At 40.7% G+C, this 22,745-nt stretch overlaps 1 protein-coding gene across 4 annotated transcripts in view; it reads right to left on the bottom strand.

Moving 5' to 3' along the window:
• Window positions 1-151: 151 nt before the first annotated feature.
• The window catches only part of LOC129702538 (syntaxin-binding protein 5-like), a 233,558-nt gene continuing 210,964 nt past the window's right edge, over window positions 152-22,745 (bottom strand). For all 4 annotated transcript variants that reach the window (XM_055644284.1, XM_055644285.1, XM_055644286.1 and 1 more), the window contains 6 exons: window positions 18,885-19,121; window positions 16,633-16,993; window positions 13,782-13,947; window positions 8,587-8,698; window positions 7,442-7,662; window positions 152-2,579 (listed from right to left, as the gene is read on the bottom strand). In XM_055644284.1, the coding sequence (XP_055500259.1) occupies window positions 2,538-2,579; window positions 7,442-7,662; window positions 8,587-8,698; window positions 13,782-13,947; window positions 16,633-16,993; window positions 18,885-19,121 (1,139 nt within the window). In that variant the 3' untranslated portion in view covers window positions 152-2,537. The remainder of the gene's footprint in view (window positions 2,580-7,441; window positions 7,663-8,586; window positions 8,699-13,781; window positions 13,948-16,632; window positions 16,994-18,884; window positions 19,122-22,745) is intronic.

The raw sequence follows: 22,745 nt of genomic DNA, 5'->3' as shown, positions 1-22,745 counted from the left end.
TGCTGTCATTAATTGTGTCCTCCAAATGTTATACTGTTTTGTTGTCTTTCTAACAGCATCCAAAGGTAATGAATTAAAATGACAAAGATTGCATATGCAGACTGGGGAATATTCTGGCTATTCACTGGGGAATATCTTAAAAATATTGGCGCATAAAGTGAAGAGATTTTTTCAATGTTTTTTTTCTTTCCATGCTTAAAAATAAACGACATTTATTCTTTCATATTCCTTCATGTAAATATTTCAAATGATGTATTATGAAATAAAACCTAAATTGTAATTCTTTGTCTGTGTTCTAACTTTTCATTAATGGTCTGTAAAATATTTAGAATGTATTGAAAAATTGTGCTTAATTTCCTCCTGTGTGAGATAAATTGATGGCATGACAATTTGTGGATGTTTCAGGGGTGAAAGACAGCAATCAATGTTGGAAAAGAAAGATGACCATGACTTGGAAAAGAGTACATAATGTTATGGTCAGCTTTCTTGGTGGGTAAGAGCAAGCTATGACCCTTTGCTGCTGACTGTGGGCTGAAGGGCCTGTTCTTGTGCTCTGCTGCACTATGTTCCAATGCTGAGTACACATACTTGATGTTTGATGATAGTGGAGTGAAACTGCAGTGATAATGAGGGGATGTTTCATGTTCTGCTGATGACCTGGTGAGAACTGGTTTAGGGGACAGGTAACTTCAGTTAATCTTTCATAATCATGAGAATTCAAAGCAATTCTCTGCATATCCATCTATAAAAAAAAGGTATAAATATTGTAATACATGATTTCAATTGAAACACATTAACCATTAATTTACTCCACATCTGGGAGTGAGAACACATCTGAAGTAAATCAGCAATATATGCGTTTCAAAACGTGGGAGTAAAGACACTAACATTTATCACAAAGAACATGAACAAACTAAGATGAAAGCGGCACAGACTGCCAGGCATAGAAAAACTCTCCAAGAATCAGCATGTACCAAATGAAATCCACAACATTTTGTCAATCGGACCTCATATAAATGGTGAAGGATCATGACGTTTTGACCATTCTTGCCCAGATTAGCTGGCATCTTCATAGGATATACATTGTGAATGGACTGTTAGAAATAAGGACCCATCAAGCTATATGTGGGTGCAATGTAACTATTAATACCACGTTAATATTGGTACTTGTTTGTAAATCTGATATGAACTATGTTGAACCCTGAAATTTGGAGACAGCAACACAGATGTATCACTCAGAATGTACAGTCTTATTGACTACAGTATTAGTGCTTTCTAGTTTTATTCTTGGTCTTCTATACTTATAAGACGTCAAAGACCACGGGAACAGAGATATTTCAGTTGAACCTAATGTTATCATACCACCAGTGATTTAATCATTTTAGAATCTAGCATATTTTGCTCTATGTGTTGGTCATCAGAACATGTTTATATTAAGCCATAGAATGAATAATGCTCCTTTCATTATCAGATGTTTGAGCTACCCTTGATTTATGTGCGGGATTGTGCTACAGAAAGGTCCTGACAATGTTAATTAACATTTTTTCTCCTGTTTTCCTTCCATCCAATCCAAGTGAAGTAGGCTGAGATTGTTAAGGGAGAGTGGCGTGCCACAGAATGTTAGCATATAAATCATCCAACTTCTCAATGTACATAACCTTTGGTCAACTGAATAACGACAGCTTTCCATACAAAATGTTTGCAAAATAAAAGATTGATAGTCTCCAGTTTGCTCAGCTTCTCAACAGGAAAGAAATACCCATTGCACCTGTAACAGAGTAATCAAGAAACAAATCGAATGGTCTGACCTTCTGTTCTATTGTAGTTAACATCAATCATGCTGCATATTCTTTATCATACCAAAGCAATATTGTAGCTCTGGGAAGTTTTAATGACATTTAAAGATTCACTGCCAGGTTATCTGTTATTCAACAGTTTTCAGTTTTGTTGAACAGCACATCCAAATGTCCATTCATTCATTCAGCAATCAAACAGTCAATTCTCTGTTGTAGTTCACGTGCCACTTTTGGCCTTGCTATGCAGATTTAAAAATATAAATATTTTTCTTGTTTTCTTTTTATATTCTGTCAAAGCTAGAAATGAAATCCATCTCCTCCCATCTCCATCGTAACATGCTTTTGTTTATCATCGTAAGGATGGTGTTGTTTCCATGCAAGGTATTAAAGTAAGTCGACTTTTTCTATGAGCATTATCATTCAAATCTGTACAAGTTGCTACTTTCCCTGCTCGGAGTGAGGGAAAAGCTCTATCTAAACAAAATGGGAGTTCACTATTGCAGTTTGGTGAAATGGAAACTTCAGCGTCAAATCCTCGTCTCAAAGGACTGACCTCGCGTTAAGCCTTTGTTCTTTCATTTGTGGACACAAAATGTGTCTATTTATTTTGCTAATCATTTTTGTGAATAGGAGTTTGAGGAGAAAAGTCATTTCCTTTGCAGTGACCAATGGAAGGAGGCAACATCCATTTCCCTGAATGGCATTATTGAATTTACACATAGTTACATGTTCTTGAAGTCTTCAGAACTGATACCACTTCTTATCTCTGCATTTGAGCATCAACTGAAAAAGGAGAAACAATGTCCCAATGAGAGTCTGTTTGTTGCAATTCAATGACAGAAGAGTAAGTGATACTGACTGCACCAAAACAATGTTTACAGAGACATGTAGAAAACGCCACAAACTGCATGATTTCACCAATTTCAGACAAAGTTTCATTTCTCTCCAAATGATGCATGAAATTTATGACGTACATTTCACCCTACCAGAGGTGAATCCACCTACATTTCTGGATCGCCATCGATATCTTATGCCTGACTGTCTTGGTGCAGACACACCAATGGCAGGAAGAGGAGGGACAACTGCAGTATAAAAGTGCCAGCATTGCAGCACACACATTCCGAGGACTTACCTGCTTCTATCAAAGGAATCAACATTTTGCAGCAAGCCACAAGATGTCATATCAACATCCTTCTCAGTACTTTGTGTGGACTGAATGCAAACAGAAAAGTCCCCCTTTGCTGTGTGCAACCTTGTCTTCTCTGCTGCTAGATGAAAACAGGAGGCAATGTGACATGACTTCCAAATAATTAGCTTCATATTGTGATGCCGCACTGCTCCAGGTGTTCTCAACCTCAGGGGAGTTCACAACAGTACTCGAGCCTCCTGATTTTACAGTGCTTTTGCCTGGAAATTAGACTGCTCTCAGGTGTAAAGTAAAGGAAATTAATTCGTCAAAACTACTTTTTGAACTCGATGTAGCCTTGGGCACAATGTATTGTTCATGTTGGCAACAGAGACTCCCAAGCACAATGATTTTGATGTTCTCAAATCTAATGTTATCACCTTACTATTAATAAGATTTGATGCCCTCAGGAAAACTCTACGTGGACCGTGAACATGCTGGTAAAAGATCCATCTCCACATGCAGCTAAATTGAATCTTTCAACGCATCATTATTTCACAATACAATTATTTTTAATTCTATAGTGCTTAATTAAAATTCTTTGATAATTTATATTTTACCAATTACTTCATTACAGTATTATTTCAGTCATATTATTGAGTAATTCACACCTTGCAAAAAAAAAATGAACTGAAAGTGGAATGTAATACAGAAAATACCTTTGGCTGCATTGAACAGAATTGAAGTCATTGCACTGTAAAGAACTGTTCCACACAGGAAGACATTCATCCTGCTTGTGACATTTGAACAAGAGCAGTACTGGTGCTGATGTTAAAGGACCAGGCCGTAAATCACAAGTAAAAACAGAAATGCTCGGGAGGCATTTCTAGACACGCATTGATCTGCTGAATCTATACAACATTATCTGTTTTTATTTCCATCTTCTTCAGTGTTTTAATTTTTGATTAGTAAACAAATACTTAGTGCTGATTCTTTACAGTTCTCAGAGTCACTGTCATACAGTATGGACACATGCCCTTGGGCCCAGCTTGTTCATGCTGATCAAGATGCACCATCTAAACTAGTTGTACTGCCCCCATTTGACCCATATCCCTCTGAATCTAAATGTTATAATTGTACCTACCTCAACTACTTCCTCTGGCAGTTTGTTCCACACACCAGCCACCTTTTGTGTGAAAAAGCTGCCCCTCAGGTTCCTATTAAATCTTTCCTCCCTCACCTTAAACTTATCCCCTCAAGTTCCTGATTCCTCTACTCTGGGGAACAAAATAGATATAATTAAAAGTCTCATCTTGACCACTTCCTGTCTGCATTGTATATTGATTTTAGAAAAAACGTTACCCTGTATTGCTGTGATTTTTGGCCATCTTACTCACAGTCCTCCCCTGAGCCAGCTTCGAGGATTTTTTCCATTGATGGAAAATAAAAAGAGTACGAGTGTTTAAGAAAACCTTGAAATTAGCTGATTGGTCCTCTCGTCTGTCAATCACCACGATGAAGGTAAAGCCCCTTCCGGGGAGGGTGGCAGGATTATAATACCCCGGATGCCTGGACGTGAGTCAGTCACTCTGCAAGATCGCGAGGGAGAGGCCACGACTGTCATTCTAAGCTGTGAATCAACTGAACTGTGAGTCTGCAATGTACTTGCAATAAATGATTTGTTAGCCGCTAATGACAATGAGTTGTTTGGCCTGTTGCCCTGCCTATGCTTGAAAGTGCAATGCTTAACTGGAAATGAAATGAAATGACCATGCTATGAGTTGTGTGGCCTGCTGCCCTGCCTGTGTCCGAAAGTGCAATGCTTTATTAGGTCCGACTGTGTTTGGAAGGAATAAATGCTTTATTAGGTCGGATTGTGTTTAGAAGGAATAAATGCTTTATTAGGTCCGACTGTGTTTGCAGGAATAAATGCTCTATTAGATCCGAATGTGTTTGGAAGGAATAAATGCTTTATTAGGTCCGACTGTGTTTAGTCCAAAAGCCCCACTCATTTCGTGACTTCTGCTTAGTGGACAAGTCGCGCTGATTGCGTAATTTCTGGTGAGTGCAGAGGTCGCACTGATTGCGCAATTTCCGGTAAGTGCAGAGGTCACGCTGAATGCAGTAGTGCCGCTGACTGCGGAAGCCCCACAGGGGAGAGGCCGCAGCCGTATGAGTAGATTAAGGAAAGTTTACTGTAATGTATATATGGTGTGTGAGTGTGTGTGTATGCGAGTCTGTGTGTGTGTGTGTGTGTGTGTGTGAATGTGAGTATGTGTGAGTGAGTGTATGCGTGTGTATGTGTGTGTGTGAGTGAGTGTGTGTGTGTGAGTGTAAGTGTGTGTGAGGTGGAGGGTGTGTGTATGTATCTGTCTGTGTGTGTGAGTTTGTGTGTGTGTATCTTTGAATTGTTGTAGAGGTGGAATATTGCATTGGGGGACCAGCCCTCCCATGTGAAGCTAGGTTAGTGAAGCCGTGTTAGTCTAATACCCTATAAAAGCATTCACCCTATCTATTCTCGTCATGATTTTATACATCTCTATAAGATCATCCCTCAGCCTCAGACTGACCAACCTCTCCCTATAGCTCAGGTCCTCAAGTCCTGCTAACATCCTCGTAAATCTTCCATGCACTTTTTCAGATTAATAGCCCTTTCCAACAGTAAAGTGACCAAACAGGAACACAATGTTGCTGATGACCACCCACAGCTACACGGACCCCTGTATCCTGTATGTCTGTGCAATGCTGTGCTGGGAACTCTGTCAAGGTGGGTCTCAGGGCTCACTCATGCAAGGAGATGCATTGCCAAGGACCAGCGGCACATGCATACACTTTGCAACGAGGAGAAAAGGTTTAAAGGTTCGAAGGACATTGGTGGTGTTGAACAAATAGCTTTTCCACCCAAACAGTGGTGTGGGTCTGGGACTCAAAGGGTGGTGGAGGCAGAAAACCCCATTACAAGTAACTCAGCATCAAAAAAGGTAGGATTGGGAGTTGGATATAGAAAAAGACTAAAGAGCTGTTTTTTGTAACCCAGGGCGGACACACTGAACCAAACAGTGTTTCTCTTTGCTATGAATTTCTCATTTCTGTTTTTATTTCCTACTTCACTAACTGTGTTCTCAGCGAGGTTTCTGCAATCTGGTGAAAGAGCCTCACTGCTGCTTATTCTGCTCCAGGAATCCTTTGTGGTGGATGTGGAATACAAAACAACTCTAGTGATCATGCTCAGAAGCTCATTAGGAAACTGTACATACAGGAAGAACAGTGATAGGCAAACTCAAGGAATGTGGCTTTGCTAACAGACATTGCTAGTTTATATTTCCCAGTGACTGTATGAGTGAATATTTGTGTGCCAGACATTTTACAGGACGTTGCCATTTTGGTTTTGTGTAGCGGAAAATCTGCTTTGATCTGTCGTCTTCACACCTTACCCTTCCATATCTCTACTGACTCTCAGTCTGAAGAAGGGTCTTGACCCAAAACGTCACCTATTCCTCTCTCCACAGATGCTGCCTGACCCGCTGAGTTACTCCAGCATTCCTACACATTGTCTAACTGTGGTGTCTGTTGACTGTGACTAAATTGCCTATTTTAGTAAATGCCAAACCCTCTATGCTAACAAGTAGTGCTTCCTTCCTGACGGTAGGAAGTATCATCTCCAAAAAGTTAAAAACTAGATTTTCTAATTTTTTGAATTTCTTATATTACTAAAAAAAGAATTAAGTTGGAAAAATAAATGTATTGATTAAATTAGGCAGCTTACAGGATCCACTAATGGCAAGGAACTACAAGCGATCTGGCACCCTTTTGTCTACATTAAATGCATTCCTAATATAGCGGGTGATTATGAAAGACAATAGTTAAGAGTGCATAGAAATAATTATAGATTATATTCAGGATCAGGTTTTCTTGCTGAGTTTGCAAAGCTGCAATATAAATGTATGTCGATCATAATGCCTTTCATAATTCTGTCTCCTTGGGGAGGCAGATTTCAGTTCACATATTGTGCTCTTCCAGGATAATTTAGCTCTGAGGAGTTTGCATGATCACAAAATGCTATATTATGGAAAAATATAGCCCAGGAACGGGCCCTTAGGCTCACAATGTCCATGCCAAACATGATGCCAAGTTAAACTGATCCTATCTGCCTGTAAATGTCCCTCCATTCTGTGCATTTCCATGTACCTATCTAAAAGCCCCTTAAAAACTGCTATCACATCTGCCTCCAGCTGGCAACATGTTCCAAGCCTCCACTACTCTGTCCCACACATCTGCTTTAAACCTTCCCCCTCTCAACTTACAGCAATGCCCTCTAATGTGGGACATTCTGGCAAAATGGTTCTGACTCTCTACCCTATCTATGCATCTCATAATTTTGCATACTTCCATCAAGTCTCCATGCGCATGACCGGGCCACAAATATATTTTTGAATGTTTACACAAGTAGACAACATTTCACTTTAAGTCACTAAATTGCAACGGCAAAGATGCTGTAAAGAATCAGGCGTGTTTTTACCTCATGTGCGTGTTTGGAGAAGGTCTCTGCACTGGACATCATAGCAGCTGTCCGGTCCTCCAATTCCCCCAGTCTCTGTCCACGCTCATCCAAAGCAATACGAGCACGGGCTAGATCACCAACTACTCCTGACGCAGCACCCTTCACACCCTCAAGGCCACCCGGTCCAGGGATGTGCTGGGCAAGTGCACGAGATGCCTTGCCTGCTGAAGCCTCTCCAACTTGATAGAGAAAAAGCAGTATCAAATTGTTGAAATATTAATTACATTCACATGTTTAGGGTAACAGGGAAGAAACAGTCATCCACAATTTTTGATGAGAGAGAATTGACTGATTGACACGATGTGGAAACAGGCCCATTGGCCCGTCACACCAACCATTGATCACCCGTTCACAGTCGTTCTATATTATCCCACTTTCTCATCCACTCCAAACACACTAGGGGCAACTTTGTAGAGACCAATTAGCCTAGAAACCCACATGTCTTAGGGATGTGGGAGGAAACTGGAACACCGGACATAGTCACAGGGCGAATGTGCAAACTCCACACTGACAGTACCAGAGGTCAAGAACGAACGCAGGCCTCTGGCACTGTGAGGCAGCAGCACTACCAGATGTGCCGCTGTGCTGCCTCAAAGTATGACATAGTTGGTCTTCAGATTTCCTCTGGTTCCTGTTAGGATAGTACCACTTTACACTGATGCTAAATTAAACTTTAATTTGGCTTGTTATATTGCAACTGATATCACTTCTGAGGTTATGTCTCATGCCCAATATAAAGATGTTACAGATTACAGCTGTTGAAACATTTCCCTCTGACACTGCAAGATTTTAGCTCGCTACTCCGAGACCATGAGGCAAAAGGAATCTCTGGTCGTGTTCCCTTATCCACTGCAAGAATTAAGTAACTCATTTTTATAACAATGACTATTTGAACAAAAGAGGGGCAAAATGATAAATTGGCACAGAAATTGTGGAGGAAAATTACCTTTCAGCACATTATGATAAAGGCTATAAATCTGCACACTCTAGTAGATTATGTTCATCTTCTTAAATAGAGTAAGAGATATCATTTTGTCCCTAATTTATATCCAAAGTGAATGTTTTGACGTAATTGTATGGTGTGCAAAGTGTCAATCACTTACATAACTCTTCCCTGTCAAATGTTTGGGCACTTCCGCCAAATAATCCCTTCAAAAAACCTCTGTTCTGGGCCTCTGGAGTTTCGATTGGAATAAATAAATCTCCCAGCATTTCCTGAAAAAATAAATAAATCATTGGAGCCAATAATTTCAAAACCTATGGAAAGGAAGGTATCAGAGGGAACAATTTTGTTGGCTTGCTGAAATGAGCACAGTTTGTTGTAATTTAGAAACAGCAGGGTTGTAGGGCTGGATACAGCAAAGTAATTGTGCATTGCTGGATTTCTGTCATCATTTTACAAATGTCATTTCTAGCCAGCCCACCCACCACTCTAGTCAGATGTACATTGTACCTAGAGTAGCATGTGTAAATCATCGGTGAGGTATCTGCAATGTAACAGAAGATGCATATAGCAGCAGTGGAGCAACTGGGTGCTGTGATTGCCCAGTTGCAGTCCACAGTATGGTATGGCAACTGCTCTGTCTCCGACCGGAAGGCATTGCAGAGGGTGGTGAAAATTGCCCAACGCATCACTGGTTCCTCGCTCCCCTCCATTGAGTGTCCAAAGCAAGCGCTGTCTGCGGAGGGCGCTCAGCATCGCCAAGGACTGCTCTCACCCCAACCATGGACTGTTTAACCTCCTACCATCCGGGAGGCGCTACAGGTCTCTCAGTTGCCGAACCAGCAGGTCGAGGAACAGCTTCTTCCCGGCGGCTGTCACTCTACTCAACAACGTACCTCGGTGACTGCCAATCGCCACTCCCCCCGGACACTTATTATTATTTATTCAAATCATTTGCTATGTCGCTCTTCCAGGGAGATGCTAAATGCATTTTGTTGTCTCTGTACTGTACACTGACAATGACAATTAAAATTGAATCTGAACAGGACAAATTAATGCGCAGGGGACTGACAGCACATGGTTCTTGCAGAACCTTGAAATCAATACAATCTATCAACTGTTGGCATAGCATTCGATGAGTCAGAGCACCACAGCACTGAAACAGGCCCTTTGACCCACCATGTCCATGTCAACTGAGTTGGCAATGGTTTAGAAGGCTATGAGCCAAATAGGTCTAGCCCAGTATACTAACCAAGTTAGCATACTGGGCTAGACCTATGTCCCTGGATTTGGCCAATAGCCTTCTAAACCCTTTCAATCCATAGATTGGTGGTCTTTAAAAGCTTTCAAGAAGTCTAGAAATAATAAAATGAATCGAAGCAATACAATTACTCAGCAGCTCACATATGTTGACAATTTCTCTAAACAAATCTGGTGGTGTCTGCAGTACTGGCGATGGCGTTAGCTCTGATTTGATGTCATTACTTTGAAATTAGTGTGTGTGCTGATTGACATATGGTGGTCTGCCTGCTCTGTACGTCCAGTGAAATGTTACAAGTGCTAATACTGTTCCTTAGGATGTAATGCTGAGGTTTTATAAGGTGTTGGTCAGGCCACATTTGGAATATTTTTGGCAGTTTTGGTCCCCTATCTGAAGAAGGATGGGCTGGCGTTGCAGAGGAATTAGTGGAGGTTTACGAGAATGATCCCGGGATGATTTGCTGTGTTTAATGGCTCTGGGCCAAAACTCACTGGAGTTTAGAAGGATGGGGAGATCTCATTGAAATATACAGAGTAATGAAAGGCCTGGATAGAGTGACTATGGAGAAGATGTTTCCAGTAGTCGGAGAGTCTCGACCAGAGGGCACAGTCTCAGAACAAAAGGATGTACCTTTAGATTGGATATGTAGAGGAATTTCTTTAGCCAGTGGGTGGTGAATCTGTGGAATTCATTTCCACAGACAGCGGTGGTGGCCAAATCATTGGGCATTTGTAAAACGGAGATTTTTAAGAAAGAACTGCAGATGCTGGAAAAATCGAAGATAGACAGTCTGAAGAAGAGTCTCGACCCGAAATGTCACCTATTCCTTCGCTCCATAGATGCTGCCTCACCTGCTGAGTTTCTCCAGCATTTTTGTCTACCTTGTAAAACGGAAATTGATCAGTTCTTGATTAGTAAGGATGTCAATGGTTACAGGAAGAAGGCAGGAGAATGGTATGAAGGAAAATAGATCAGCCATGATCGAAAGGCAGAGCAGACTTGATGGGCTGAATGTCCTATTTCTGCTCCTATGCATATTACAGCCTTATTTCATTAGGCAACTACAAATACGTATAGTCAAAATGGATATCGCATTGGGGAACAAAAACTGGTCCCCATGTGGTATAGAAGTTGTGATGGAGAAAGGAAATGTCTACTTTTATGTGCCAATCGGTTCACAATAGATAACATACGCAACCAACCATAATTGGCAAGTTTTCAGAAGTACATAGGGCTCAATGTACTGGAAGTGGTGCTATGCACATTAATACCAGTGGGAAGCTGAAATATCCTGTCCTGTGAAACCACGGCACAGTACAATTGGGTTCAAGCCAGAAATAACAATTTCTCCTTTGCTTCTGTTTTGCAAATTGCCAAATCTCTTTATGTGGAGAAGTCAACAGTAAAGCTCTTGGGGAAGGTATTAAATGTTATTTCTTCGGAGAAATGTAACGTTATCTTCAATATTACTTTGTACATCAGCTTATATAGTTTTATGCAACTTTATTTGTTCTTGTTTCTACCAGTTCCCCAAGATAAACTGGTTGTCATTGGGGCCCCCAAGTCTTTATGCGTAAAATTTTGTAGGTGGTGATAACTATGCAATTCACACTGAATCTTCAGGCACCATAACATTTCACTCAATCATTAGATTTAATTTAAAACTGAAAAATATTCCATTTAATAAATACTATCCTGGACAACAGCATGTTTTACAACAGGATCTTCAAGAATAAAGTCTCTGAAAAATAACAGAAAGCTGAACAGGATAGGATTTTGTGGATCACTGCTGTTTGGCACACTTACCAGGCGTGGATCCAGAGAGGTTTAAACTCAGGCTTTCATGCAGTTGGGAAGTGACAAAAGTATTTGGTACAATTAATCTTTTAATAGGAGACCCAAAGTGCAGCAGTAACTCAGGTCAGGCAACATCCCTGGAGAACATGGATGGGTGGCATTTTGGGTCAGGGCCCTTCTTCAGACCTATCATGTTCTCCAGAGAAACCCAGCGAATTACTCCAGCACGTTGTATCTTCTTTTTTAAACCAGCACCTGCAGTTCCTGGTTTCTCCATTCTCATCTTCATTAGGGTTCTGTTAAGCACTAAGGCCCTGTCCTTTGAGTGCACGGACAGCGTTAGACAGGAGGCTAAGCTGGGGTGAGAGCTTCCCAGCAGAGACATTCAAAAATGATAACATTTTTATAGTTAATTGCAAAAAAAAAAATTAAGTCAAGTAATTCAAAACACTGAAGGAAACAAGTTTTACAAAGTTAAAATGAAACATTGAACCATAGATGGACCAATTGCCCATATAACCCCGCTGCATGAGAAGGGAGCAAAGCAAAACAGCGCGACCTATAGTCTGACTTCGGGAGTTGGTACGATTTTAGAGTCCACTGTAAAGGATGAGGTTACAGGGTACTTCTGCAGTTGTATAGGGCTCTGGTGAGACCACATCTGGAGTATTGTGCACAGTTTTGGTCTTCTTATTTGAGGAAGGACATCCTTGTGATTGAGGCAGTGCAGCGTAGGTTCATGAGGTTGATCCCTGGGATGGCCGTACGGTCATATGAAGAAAGATTGATAAGACTAGGCTTGTATTCACCGGAGTTTAGAAGGATGAGGGGGCATCTTATAGAAACATAAAAAATTATAAAGGGACTGGACAAGCTAGATGCAGGAAAAAATTTCCCAATGTTGGGTGAGTCCAAAACCAGGAGCCGCAGTCTTAGAATAAAGGGGAGGCCATTTAAGACTGAAGTGAGAAAAAAACTTTTTCACCCAGAGAGTTGTGAATTTGTGGAATTCCCTGCCACAGAGGGCAGTGGAGGCCAATTCACTGGATGGGTTTAACAGAGAGTTAGATAGAGTTCTAGGGGCTAGTGGAATCAAGGGATATGGGGAGAAGGCAGGCACGGGTTATTGATTGGGGACGATCAGCCATGATCACAATGAATGGCGGTGCTGGCTCGAAAGGCCAAATGGCCTCCCCCTGCACCTATTTTCTATGTTTACTTAGAAGATCACGATAAAATAGGCTGAAGTAGGCTTTGTGGGGAGGTCTTGCTTGACAAATTTGCTGGAATTCTTTGAAGAAGTTAATAGCAGGACAGGCAAAGAACAGTCAGTAGATGTTCTTTACCTAGATTTTCAGAAAGACTTTGATAAGGTGCCACACGTGAGACTGCTAAGGAAGATGAGAGTCCATGGTATCCAAGGGCAGACACTAGCATGGATAGCAGGTTGGCTGGATGGCAGAAGGCAAAGAGTGGCAATAAAGGGGGCTTTATCTGGTTGGCTGCCAGTGGCTAGCGTAGTTCCGCAGGGCTTGGTGCTGGGGCCGCTGCTCTTCACGATGTATATTAATGATTTAGTCGAGGGGATTGAAGGCTTTGTGGCCAAGTTTGCAGATGATATGAAAATAGTCAAATCGGTAGTAAAGCAAACTCAATGCTAACATTTATTTCAAGAGGGCTTGTACACAAAAACAGGGATGTAATGCTGAGGCTCTATAAGGCGCTGGTGAGGCCGCATTTGGAATATTGTGAGCAATTTTGGGCACCATATCTGAGGAAGAGGTGTCAGAGGTTATGGGGAGAAGGCAGGAGAATAGGGTTAGAAGGGAGAGATAAGCCATAATTAAATGGTGGGATAGACTTACTGGGCCAAACGGCCTAATTCTACTCCTATCACTTATGACCTAATGATAAATACACTACCTTTTCCCACTTAATCTCATTGACCAACTTGTAGCCAGTTTGTGTAAGCTTGCGACATACATATCTGTATACGTGCTGGGTTTACAGATAGAAAACTAATTAAATGAGTAGGGCGATTGTATCGGATGATAGTAGATCCTCCTCTGGGACCAGTCGCAAAGTCATCACGCTCTAATGCCACCCTGTAGGCTGAATATCAACTATTCCCCGAAGAACTGGCAGTGATAGTCAGCACAATTCACCCAAATATTTCACTATTGTGCTCTAAATGTTTTCTTATATTCAAAAACAAAATGGCCAAGATGATTAATACTTGCTTCCCTCATGTTACAGGACATTCATGTAAGATTAATTGCTCGTTATGGCAGCTTTACCTGAAGATTTTCACACATCTCCTGGCTGTAGGTAATTCGCTGGATCTCGCTGGGTGAACTCAGATACAGAGCCTGTCCACTGTTGGTGAAGCAGAAAGTCCGGGCTATTCTCATATCAGTTAAAGGCAAGTAGTTTACATCCAGCAATGGTCTGAGGCTTGGCAAGCTATGGTTTAAAAAATGTAAAAAAAAACAAACATTATTTATTGCAGTTTAAGAACCGTCCTATACTTTAGGAATTGACAGACAAACTGGAGTAAATTAGGTTTTATTGTTTCTGATGATCATCATATAATTTACCTGTGTTTCTGTCATTTCCCAGTCAACCACTAACAGCGGTAAGCAAGACACAAAATGCTGGAGGAACTCTGGTCACGACACTGGCTGAAGAAACATCCCGACCCAAACCTTTGCCTGTCCATTCCCTCCAGTTGTTCCCCGACCCGCTGAGTTCATCCAACACTTTGTGTTTTGTTAGGTTTCCTGCATTTGCAGTTTCTTGCATCTCCACTGGCAGCATTAACTCAGCATTTTTGCTCTCTTCACGGAAGCCCCTTGCTGAATATCTCCAGCAAGCTCTTTTCATTTCAGATTTGCAGCAACTGCTGTGGTCTGTAACTCACAATTCTCGTGGGCTGTTTTATCCCCACACGCTAACTGCCCTCATTTATCTTCCTTTATTTACATTCCTTTGGCAGGACCACTTACACGTAAAATGCTTCAGTTCCCTCTCTCACATAGCACCAAAGTAAACTGTATCACCTGGTGACAGGTAGACAAAATTATGAGCAGTGCTGCCTGAGGAAACAGTGGACCTGACATCTCACAACACTGAAGAAACATCTCGGCCAGCACTTGAATCAGCAGGGTTTAGGTCATGGACTAATGTGGGCTAATGTGATTAGTAAAGGGTCTGTCTCACTTTCCCGAGTTACTCTTGAATTCTCCCGAGTTTCCCCCTTGATTCAAACTCGGAGAATGTTCGTAAAAGTGTCCGTAGGAGTCCGTAGATATATCGTAGCGGCTCGTTATGCCAGCCGTAGGTACTCGGGGCATCAGGTAAGTCGGGACGTTTATTCGGCCTGATGAAATATAGCCCCGAGTACCTACGGCTGGCAAAACGAGCCCCTACGATATATCCACGGACTTGTTACGGACATTCTCCGAGTTTGAATCAATAGGAAAACTCGGGAGAATTTGTGAGTAACTTTGGGACAGGTCCTTAAAGATGGGTGCAATGGCTGGCGTTGACATGATGGACTGAGGACTTGTTTCTGGGCCAAGGATTCGATCCCTTTCAACGTCCCACCCCTTTCCCTCACTGCAACTTAAAACAATTTTGTTTTCTAATTTGTCCAGTTCTGATGATGGATCACTGACCTGAAATGCTAACCTTGTTTCTCTCCAATAATGCTTGTCTTTGAATATCCCCAGCATCATCTGTTTTAATTCAGACTTCCATTATCTGCATTCCTTTGCTTTTCAATCATATAACCTACATTGCTTGTAACCATTGCTTCATTCATGATTGTATTTGATAGAGACTCATAATGCTCATTCATCTACAGGTTTACACCAATTTGAGATAAGCTCCCATAATTCGATGGAGAAATAGAAACATGGAAAATAGGTGCAGGAGGAGGCCATTTGGCTCTTCAAGCCAGCACCGCCATTCATTGTTATCATGGCTGATCATCCACAATCAGTAACCCGTGCCTGCCTTCTCCCCATAATCCCTCGATTCCACTAGCCTCGAGAGCACTATCTAACTCTCTTTTAAATTCATCCAGTGAATTGGCCTCCACTGCCTTCTGTGGCAGACAATTTCACAAATTCACAACTCTCTGGGTGAAAAAGTTTTTATCATCTCAGTTTTAAATGGCCTCCCCTTTATTCTTAGAATATGGCCCTTGGTTCTGGACTCCCCCAACATTGGGAACATTTTTTCTGCATCTAGCTTGTCCAGTCCTTTACGTTTCTAAAACGGTACCCTTTCATCCTTCTAAATTCCAGTGAATACAAGCCCAGTCTTTCCAATCTTTCTTCATATGACAGTTCTGCCATCCCGGAGATTAATCTCATGAACCTACGCTGCACTGCCTCAAGGATGTCCTTCCTCAAATTAGGAGACCAAAACAGCACACAATACTCCAGATGTGGTCTCACCAGTACAACTGCAGAAGGACCTCTTTACTCCTATACTAATTAAATAATAAAATCACATGAAAATATGAAAAGGGGACAAGCGGTATAATGAAGAAATTAGAGTAAAGCATCCAGAAGCTAGTGATAAAACACTTTAATTATGAACAAGAAATGGATGGTGTCTTAACGTGCAGTCCAGTGAGTAACATATTAAAAGATTAAATCAAATGCACTGAGATAACATTATTCTTTTGCTAGCATAATTAAATACAAGATAAGAAAAAAAAATTCTGATTCATGGCTTTAGGTGAGAGCCGATGGCAAGAACTGCATCGATATGATCCTTGGATGCACAGAACAGTAATGTACAGTGGAGGGTCTGGCGATGTCCTTGCAGTGTCAATGATGTTACCTGGACTTGTAAAGAGAAGGGAATCAATCTCAAACACAACTAAAGCCAAGGGCAAGCAAATACTATGGATAAGTGATTGAGCAATGAACTGAAGAAAGCAATGTCACAAAAACAAAATGTCCTCTAACTTCCCAAAGCAATTTATGGCTTGGGAAGGAAGAGGGAGATGACAGAAAATCTAAACATGTAGATTATAAATCTTCACATAAAAAAAGTTTCATAAATGTAACTTTACAATTATCAACGGTGAAATTATAGTAGGAAATTCAAGTACTTACAATACAAGAAAGTTACCTTAAGGTCATAATATGTCCATTAGCACAGAAGCAAGCCAGGCAGATGCTGTTGCACATTGTTACGATGTCTGCTCTTAATACAAAGGAAGTCTCAGTGATATTGTGTACATATAAGCAGCACAGAGAAGGAAGGGAATAGAGTTTGGCTTGTTTCTCAGAGCAGAGCACTACATACTGGTGGTCCCCCATCTCCTGAGAGGAAGATGGTGAAAATCTTACTAGTTTTCTTTTCCGTGCTTTATCATCTTTATCTTCACTGTTGGGATCCTTCCACACCTCATATGGGGGGTGTATTAAACTGCCCAGCGAATCCAAAGAGGCAAATGTTAGTATGGCTCCTTTCAACATTAACACAGTGCCTGAAAAATTCAAAAAATATATATGTCAAGCCATTGTCACTACTAGCATGGAATCCTGCATTTTATTCATTTTAATACTTTATGTTTCCTGTTTTTGGATGTACTTCAAATGATTCATGCCTCATAAACTAGTCGATAGAAACCTGTAACAGACATGAGAAAATACTTTGCAAGCAATTCCAGTTGGCCAAATTCATCCAGTCAGTTCTCTTTGGCTAATATCCATAAACTAAAGCATAATATTACTGATCGAAACATTAAACATTCTCAGTTATAGCGTTACTTTTCCTCAGAGCATAAGCCAATTTATATGTATCCAACTGACCAAATGCCGTTAAACAGACAAATTATTATTAAGAACTAGTGCTTTTTTGTGGCGGCAAGTGCTAGTAAAATATATGAATTAAATTAGGTGGCAGGTCCTTAAACAGCTTCTAGGACGATGATCCATCATTGACACCAACAGGAAGGAACGATATAGGCAGTGGCATATTTTTGTCTATAAAAATAGCACTGATCAAGACCTGTTAATATTTGCCAAATAGGCACTATGTGCAAGTCACAGTTCCCAGCAAAAATTGTCATTGGAAGCTAAGGAAAATGTAACAGTTTAGATTTTAAGACCCAATGGCATAAGTTCATAAGTTATAGGAGCAGAAGTGATGTGCCATTTGGCACATTAAGTCAACGCCTTCATTCAATCATGGCTGATCAATCATTCCCCTGATCTATCATTCCCTCTCAACCTATTCTCCTGCCTTCTCCCCATAGCCCCCGACACCTGTACTAATCAAGAATATATCTATCTCTGCCTTAAAAATATCCATTGGCTTGGCCTTCACAGCCTTCTGTGGCAATGAATTCCACAGATTAACCCCCACTCCCCGACTAAAGAAATGCTTCCTCATCTCCTTCCTAAAGGAACACCGTTTGATTCTGAGGCTATAACCTCTGGTCCTAGATTCGCCCACTAGTGGAAGCATTCTCTCCACATCCACTCTATCCAGGCCTTTCACTGTTCGGTAGATTTCAATGAGGTCTCCCCTCGTTCTTCTAAACTCCAGCGACTAGAGGCCCAGGGTCGTCAAACGCACATATGTCAACCCACTCATTCCTTGGATTTTCCTAATTCTGAGAAAATGTCTGGGATATTGGAATATTTACTGCCATATCAATGTAAATTAATCTTCATTATTTAATAAATATAAACTAAGCAAACAAATGTGTAGAATGATAGCTGAAATAACTTAGCTGCAGATATGTCAAACATAATTTAAGGTATTTTAGCACAGTAGCAGGCAACTGAACACATTTCTACCTAACAGACTATTCCCTCTGTAACGATATCCAAAGGATGATGTGTAATGATTTTAGGTGTAAGGGGTTAATTGAGATGCTCAATTATATTACCTCCATTAGCACAATAAGCGAGGAGGCCAAGATGACATTGAGTCCATTCTGGTTACAGTTCCGTAAAGGTGATCTGCTTAAGTTGCTGTTATGAACAATAACACAAAAATGTACCCTACCTTGCCCTCAAGCCTGCTCCATTCCACATTGAACATATTTGCCAACCCACTCAACCTACCTATACCCTATGCAGAATACAAATGCCCTCATTGCATCATCTTTTGTTTGATTGGCAAAATGGATACTTTATACTCTGTCCCTTCCAACAAGTCATTAATTTACAAAATAAATAATGAAGGGCCAAAGATTATCATTGGGGTACTCCACCTCTTCTATCTTCCTGCCTGAATATGCCCCATTTTTTCTAACTTTCTTTTCCATGTGATAACCAGGTTATAACTCTTGTCCTCAAAGTGGTTATTACATCTGATTTCCAAAACAATAAGCTATCCTATAAAGTAAATATGAAGACATTTCTTACCGCTGGGAGAAACCACGAGTGGCTCTGAATATCGTTGCTCCTCTGGAGGAAGGTTCAATGAGATAACTAGCACTGTACCCAAACTGGTACCAAGCCAAAGGCATGGCGAGAGCGTTGAATCCATCTTTCGGCTGAAGGACTCCATGAAGTAGAGAGCAGTTATGGCTTCCTTCGATTCTTTGTCAATGCTGGAGACACTGGAACTTCTTGACCGATTAAAAGAATTTTCTTTACTTTCTGTATAAAATAAGTGAAGAATAAAATTACCGAAGTGTTGTCAAGTGTGATGGATGGATACTTCCAGAAACTCAATCATTGCCATTCATGGTTCTGGTCCGCTTGCTAACACACACTGAAATATCTTGCTCTCAGATGAATGATAGCTGGGGCCCAATAATCATGATGAATGTGAACAGTTCCCCATAGCTAGGCTCTATTTGATTATTGAGTGATTGATTTTGTGTTCATAATAGAAATGCGTTTACACTTGTGGTGCCAGAATAGTGCAGCTGGTAGAGCAGCTGCCTCATGGTGCCAGAGACCTGGGTTCTATCCTGACCTCGGGTGCTGTCTGTGTGAAGTTTTCACGTTGTCCTCTTGACCACGTGAGTTTCTTCCGGATGCTCCGGTTTCGTTCCACATTCCAAAGACATGCGGGTTTGTAGGTTAATTGACCCCTAGTGGGATTGTGAATATCATAGAACGAGTGTGAACAATTGATCGATGATTGGTGCAATCTTGAGGGGCCGAAGGGTCTGTTTCCATGTCATATCTGTCAATTACAAACTAATACTACGAGATTTTGAAGAAAATTATAATACTGCTATGATTATTCTAGAATAAAAACAGCAGACACATCTTGAAAATATTAGACTTGTCTTGGCAGAAAAAACAGACCATTTTCCCAAGACATGGACACCATTCATTGATTTATTACGAGGATAGTATGGTGCAACACAATTTTGGATTTAAATCTAATTATGGGTTGGGTGAGGTGGGTGGGGAGGGATGAGAGGCAGGTATACCAACACTTTTCTTTCTCTTTTTCTTTTTGTCCTTTTATTTTTTTCTATTCCTCTCTTCTTTTTTTTCTTTTATTCACTCTTAGGCTATACTACTTTGGCAGTCTAGGGGTCCTATCTTTGCACATCTCACTTTTTCTCTTTCTCGCTTTTTCTCCTTTCTTTTCATCTAATTCAAAGCTAAAAAGTTAAAATTAAAGCTGTACAATAGCCATATAATTTTATATGCCGTTGGTTCTACTCTTGTACATTAGCTTCTAATAAATAAATAAAAATTAAAAAAACAGCAAAGAGATACCCAACCCAATTTGAAAGTGCACAGCAGTGCAAAAGCACCCCTAACAGCTTATCAGTAACCCAGTTCTTAAAAATGACTTTAACAATTTTTGAAGGGCCCCAACCTAAAACGTCATCTATCCATTCCCTCCACAGATGCTGCCTGACCAGAGTTCTTCCAGCACTTTTGTGTTTTGCTAAACATTTCAGCATCTGCAATTTCTTTTATTTCCATACCTTGCTTCACAGTTTTTTCTTGGATGTTATAGTTTCTGAGCATTGAAATATCCATGTCATGTAATCCAAAATTAGTTTCTAGTTACAATAGAAAGTGAATGAATGCAATTGCTATCTCTTAGATTAATTGTAAATGCCTAGAAAGGCATAACAGCCTAGATTGATAGTGCCTTTCAATGCAGTTTATTCCAGAGTGCCTTATAGCTAATGTGATACGCTTGAATGTGTAGCCATTATCGTAGGGAGGAAATGCTTCAACCAACTGTTCCAAAAACAATGTGGTAGTAACTGGATAATCTATTTTAACTGATCTGATGTCATACACTATTTCATTTCCACAATCTTCTTTGAAATAGCATCATGAACATTTTTACTTCTGGAAAAAGATGATGCGGGCTTGATTTAACATTTAATCCAAACGACAGCACTGGAACAATGCAGCATTCTCTCAGAATTGTGTCGGAATATCAGCTTTTAATTTTATTGTGCAGATATTTAGAGTAGAATTTGTAGTCAACAAGGTAATAGAGGCAGGAGTGCTAACTAATGAGTTACGACTGACAATCCATATGCTTTGGTAATTTTTATAAGCATTTTATATTCTGACTGTAGTGATTTAAATCCTAAATCCAAATGACATAATAACTCTGTTTTTCAGAAGCAATTTATATTGAAAATAAATATTTCTGGAAAACCAAAGTTATTTAAAATTATGTTTAAAATACCTGGTTGTAATTACTTTGTGTCAAATTGGATTTATAAGTGAATCATACGTTCAGCAGTTTTAGTGTTTGTTATGTAGAGTTTTTCTCTACATCCACCTAAATAAACAAATAATTTTAAGCTGATATTGAATAACAAAGAAACATAAATACTTAGTTAAATGATGGAGATTAACGTTCAGAGAAAGGTAACTTGACTCATCAGCGGAGATGACGAATCAATGTACAGGGAGGAAGTAAAACAACTAGTGGACTGGTGCGGCAACAACAATCTAGCATTAAATGTCGACAATACAAAGGAGATGGTTGTCAACTTCAGGAGGGCGCAGCCAAAACACACACCCCTCAACATCAGTGGCACCCAAGTGGAGAGAGTGGAGAGCATACAGTTCCTCGGTGTGCAAATTACAGACAGTCTCACCTGGTCCAGGAACAACACTAGGATTGTCAAACGGGCCCATCAGCAACTGCACTTCCTGAGGAAACTCAAACAGGCCTCACTTCCCATCAACATCCTCAGGACTTTCTACAGGGGTACGGTGGAGTCTGTACTCACGTACTGCATAAATACGTGGTACTGCACCTGCAACTGCTCGGACAGGAAGGCTCTGCAGAGGGTAGTGAGGGGAGCAGAGAGGATCATTGGCGTCTCCCTACCCTCGGTACAAGAACTGTTCCAGAGCCGCTGTCTGAAAAAAGCTCAGAGAATAGCTAAGGCCAAACTGCATCCCCTCCACACACACCTGGATCTCCTGCCATCAGGCAAGAGATACCGTAGCATCAAAGCCCGGACTACAAGACTGCTAAACAGCTTCCTGCCACAGGCTGTGAGACTGCTAAACAGTCACTCTGTACTCACAGTCACCTGATTCTGCGGCTTTGCACTGACATTTTAATAACTCTGGCACTGGCCACTCAAATCAGCTGCCCCGGACATTTTAATGACTGGTTTTACTGTATTTTAATGTTGCTGTTTTACCTGCTTTTAACTATTTATACTGTTTCATCAGGAACTGGATTGGTTTTATTGTTATTATGTGTGAAATGATTTTAAGTTTCATGTGCGATGCTCCGCTATTCTCTGGAAACGTCTTCTTATTTTGCACTGTACAACTGTTCCTTTGCAAGATGACAATAAAGGTCGATTGATTGATTGACTAACAAAGAGAATGGATAGGTTGCCTTAAAGATTAAAAACAGATTGTACAGGGTATCTATCTTGTATCTGATGAGTTTAAACAAGTAAGAGAGAATTTATTACATTATTGAACAAGCTCATTGCCTTAGATTCATACAGCATGGAAACAGGCCCTTTGGACAAACAAGATGCCCATCTAAGCTTGTGCCTGCATCTTGCCCATATCCCTCTAAACTATTCCTATGTATAGGTATGTTACAATACTTACCTTCAGCAGCACTGCAATTCTGCCACTGGCCGTGTGCACGATTTTGGCGCGTTTGAGGGGGGGCGGGGTTAAAACGCGTATTTTTCCGACCTGGTCCTGAATTATATTTGTTGGAGTGCAAGATGTTGCTAAAGAATCGTTCCGACGGCTGTTCAGTGTGTTTTAAAAAAAAATTTGCCCGACAAGTTAATCGCTGGA

This window comes from Leucoraja erinacea, chromosome 13 (genome assembly GCF_028641065.1).
Source record: "Leucoraja erinacea ecotype New England chromosome 13, Leri_hhj_1, whole genome shotgun sequence".
Classification (NCBI taxonomy): Eukaryota; Metazoa; Chordata; class Chondrichthyes; order Rajiformes; family Rajidae; genus Leucoraja; species Leucoraja erinaceus.
The sequence above is the reverse complement of the archived record's forward strand: the minus strand, read 5'-3'. Positions and strand labels throughout refer to the sequence as shown.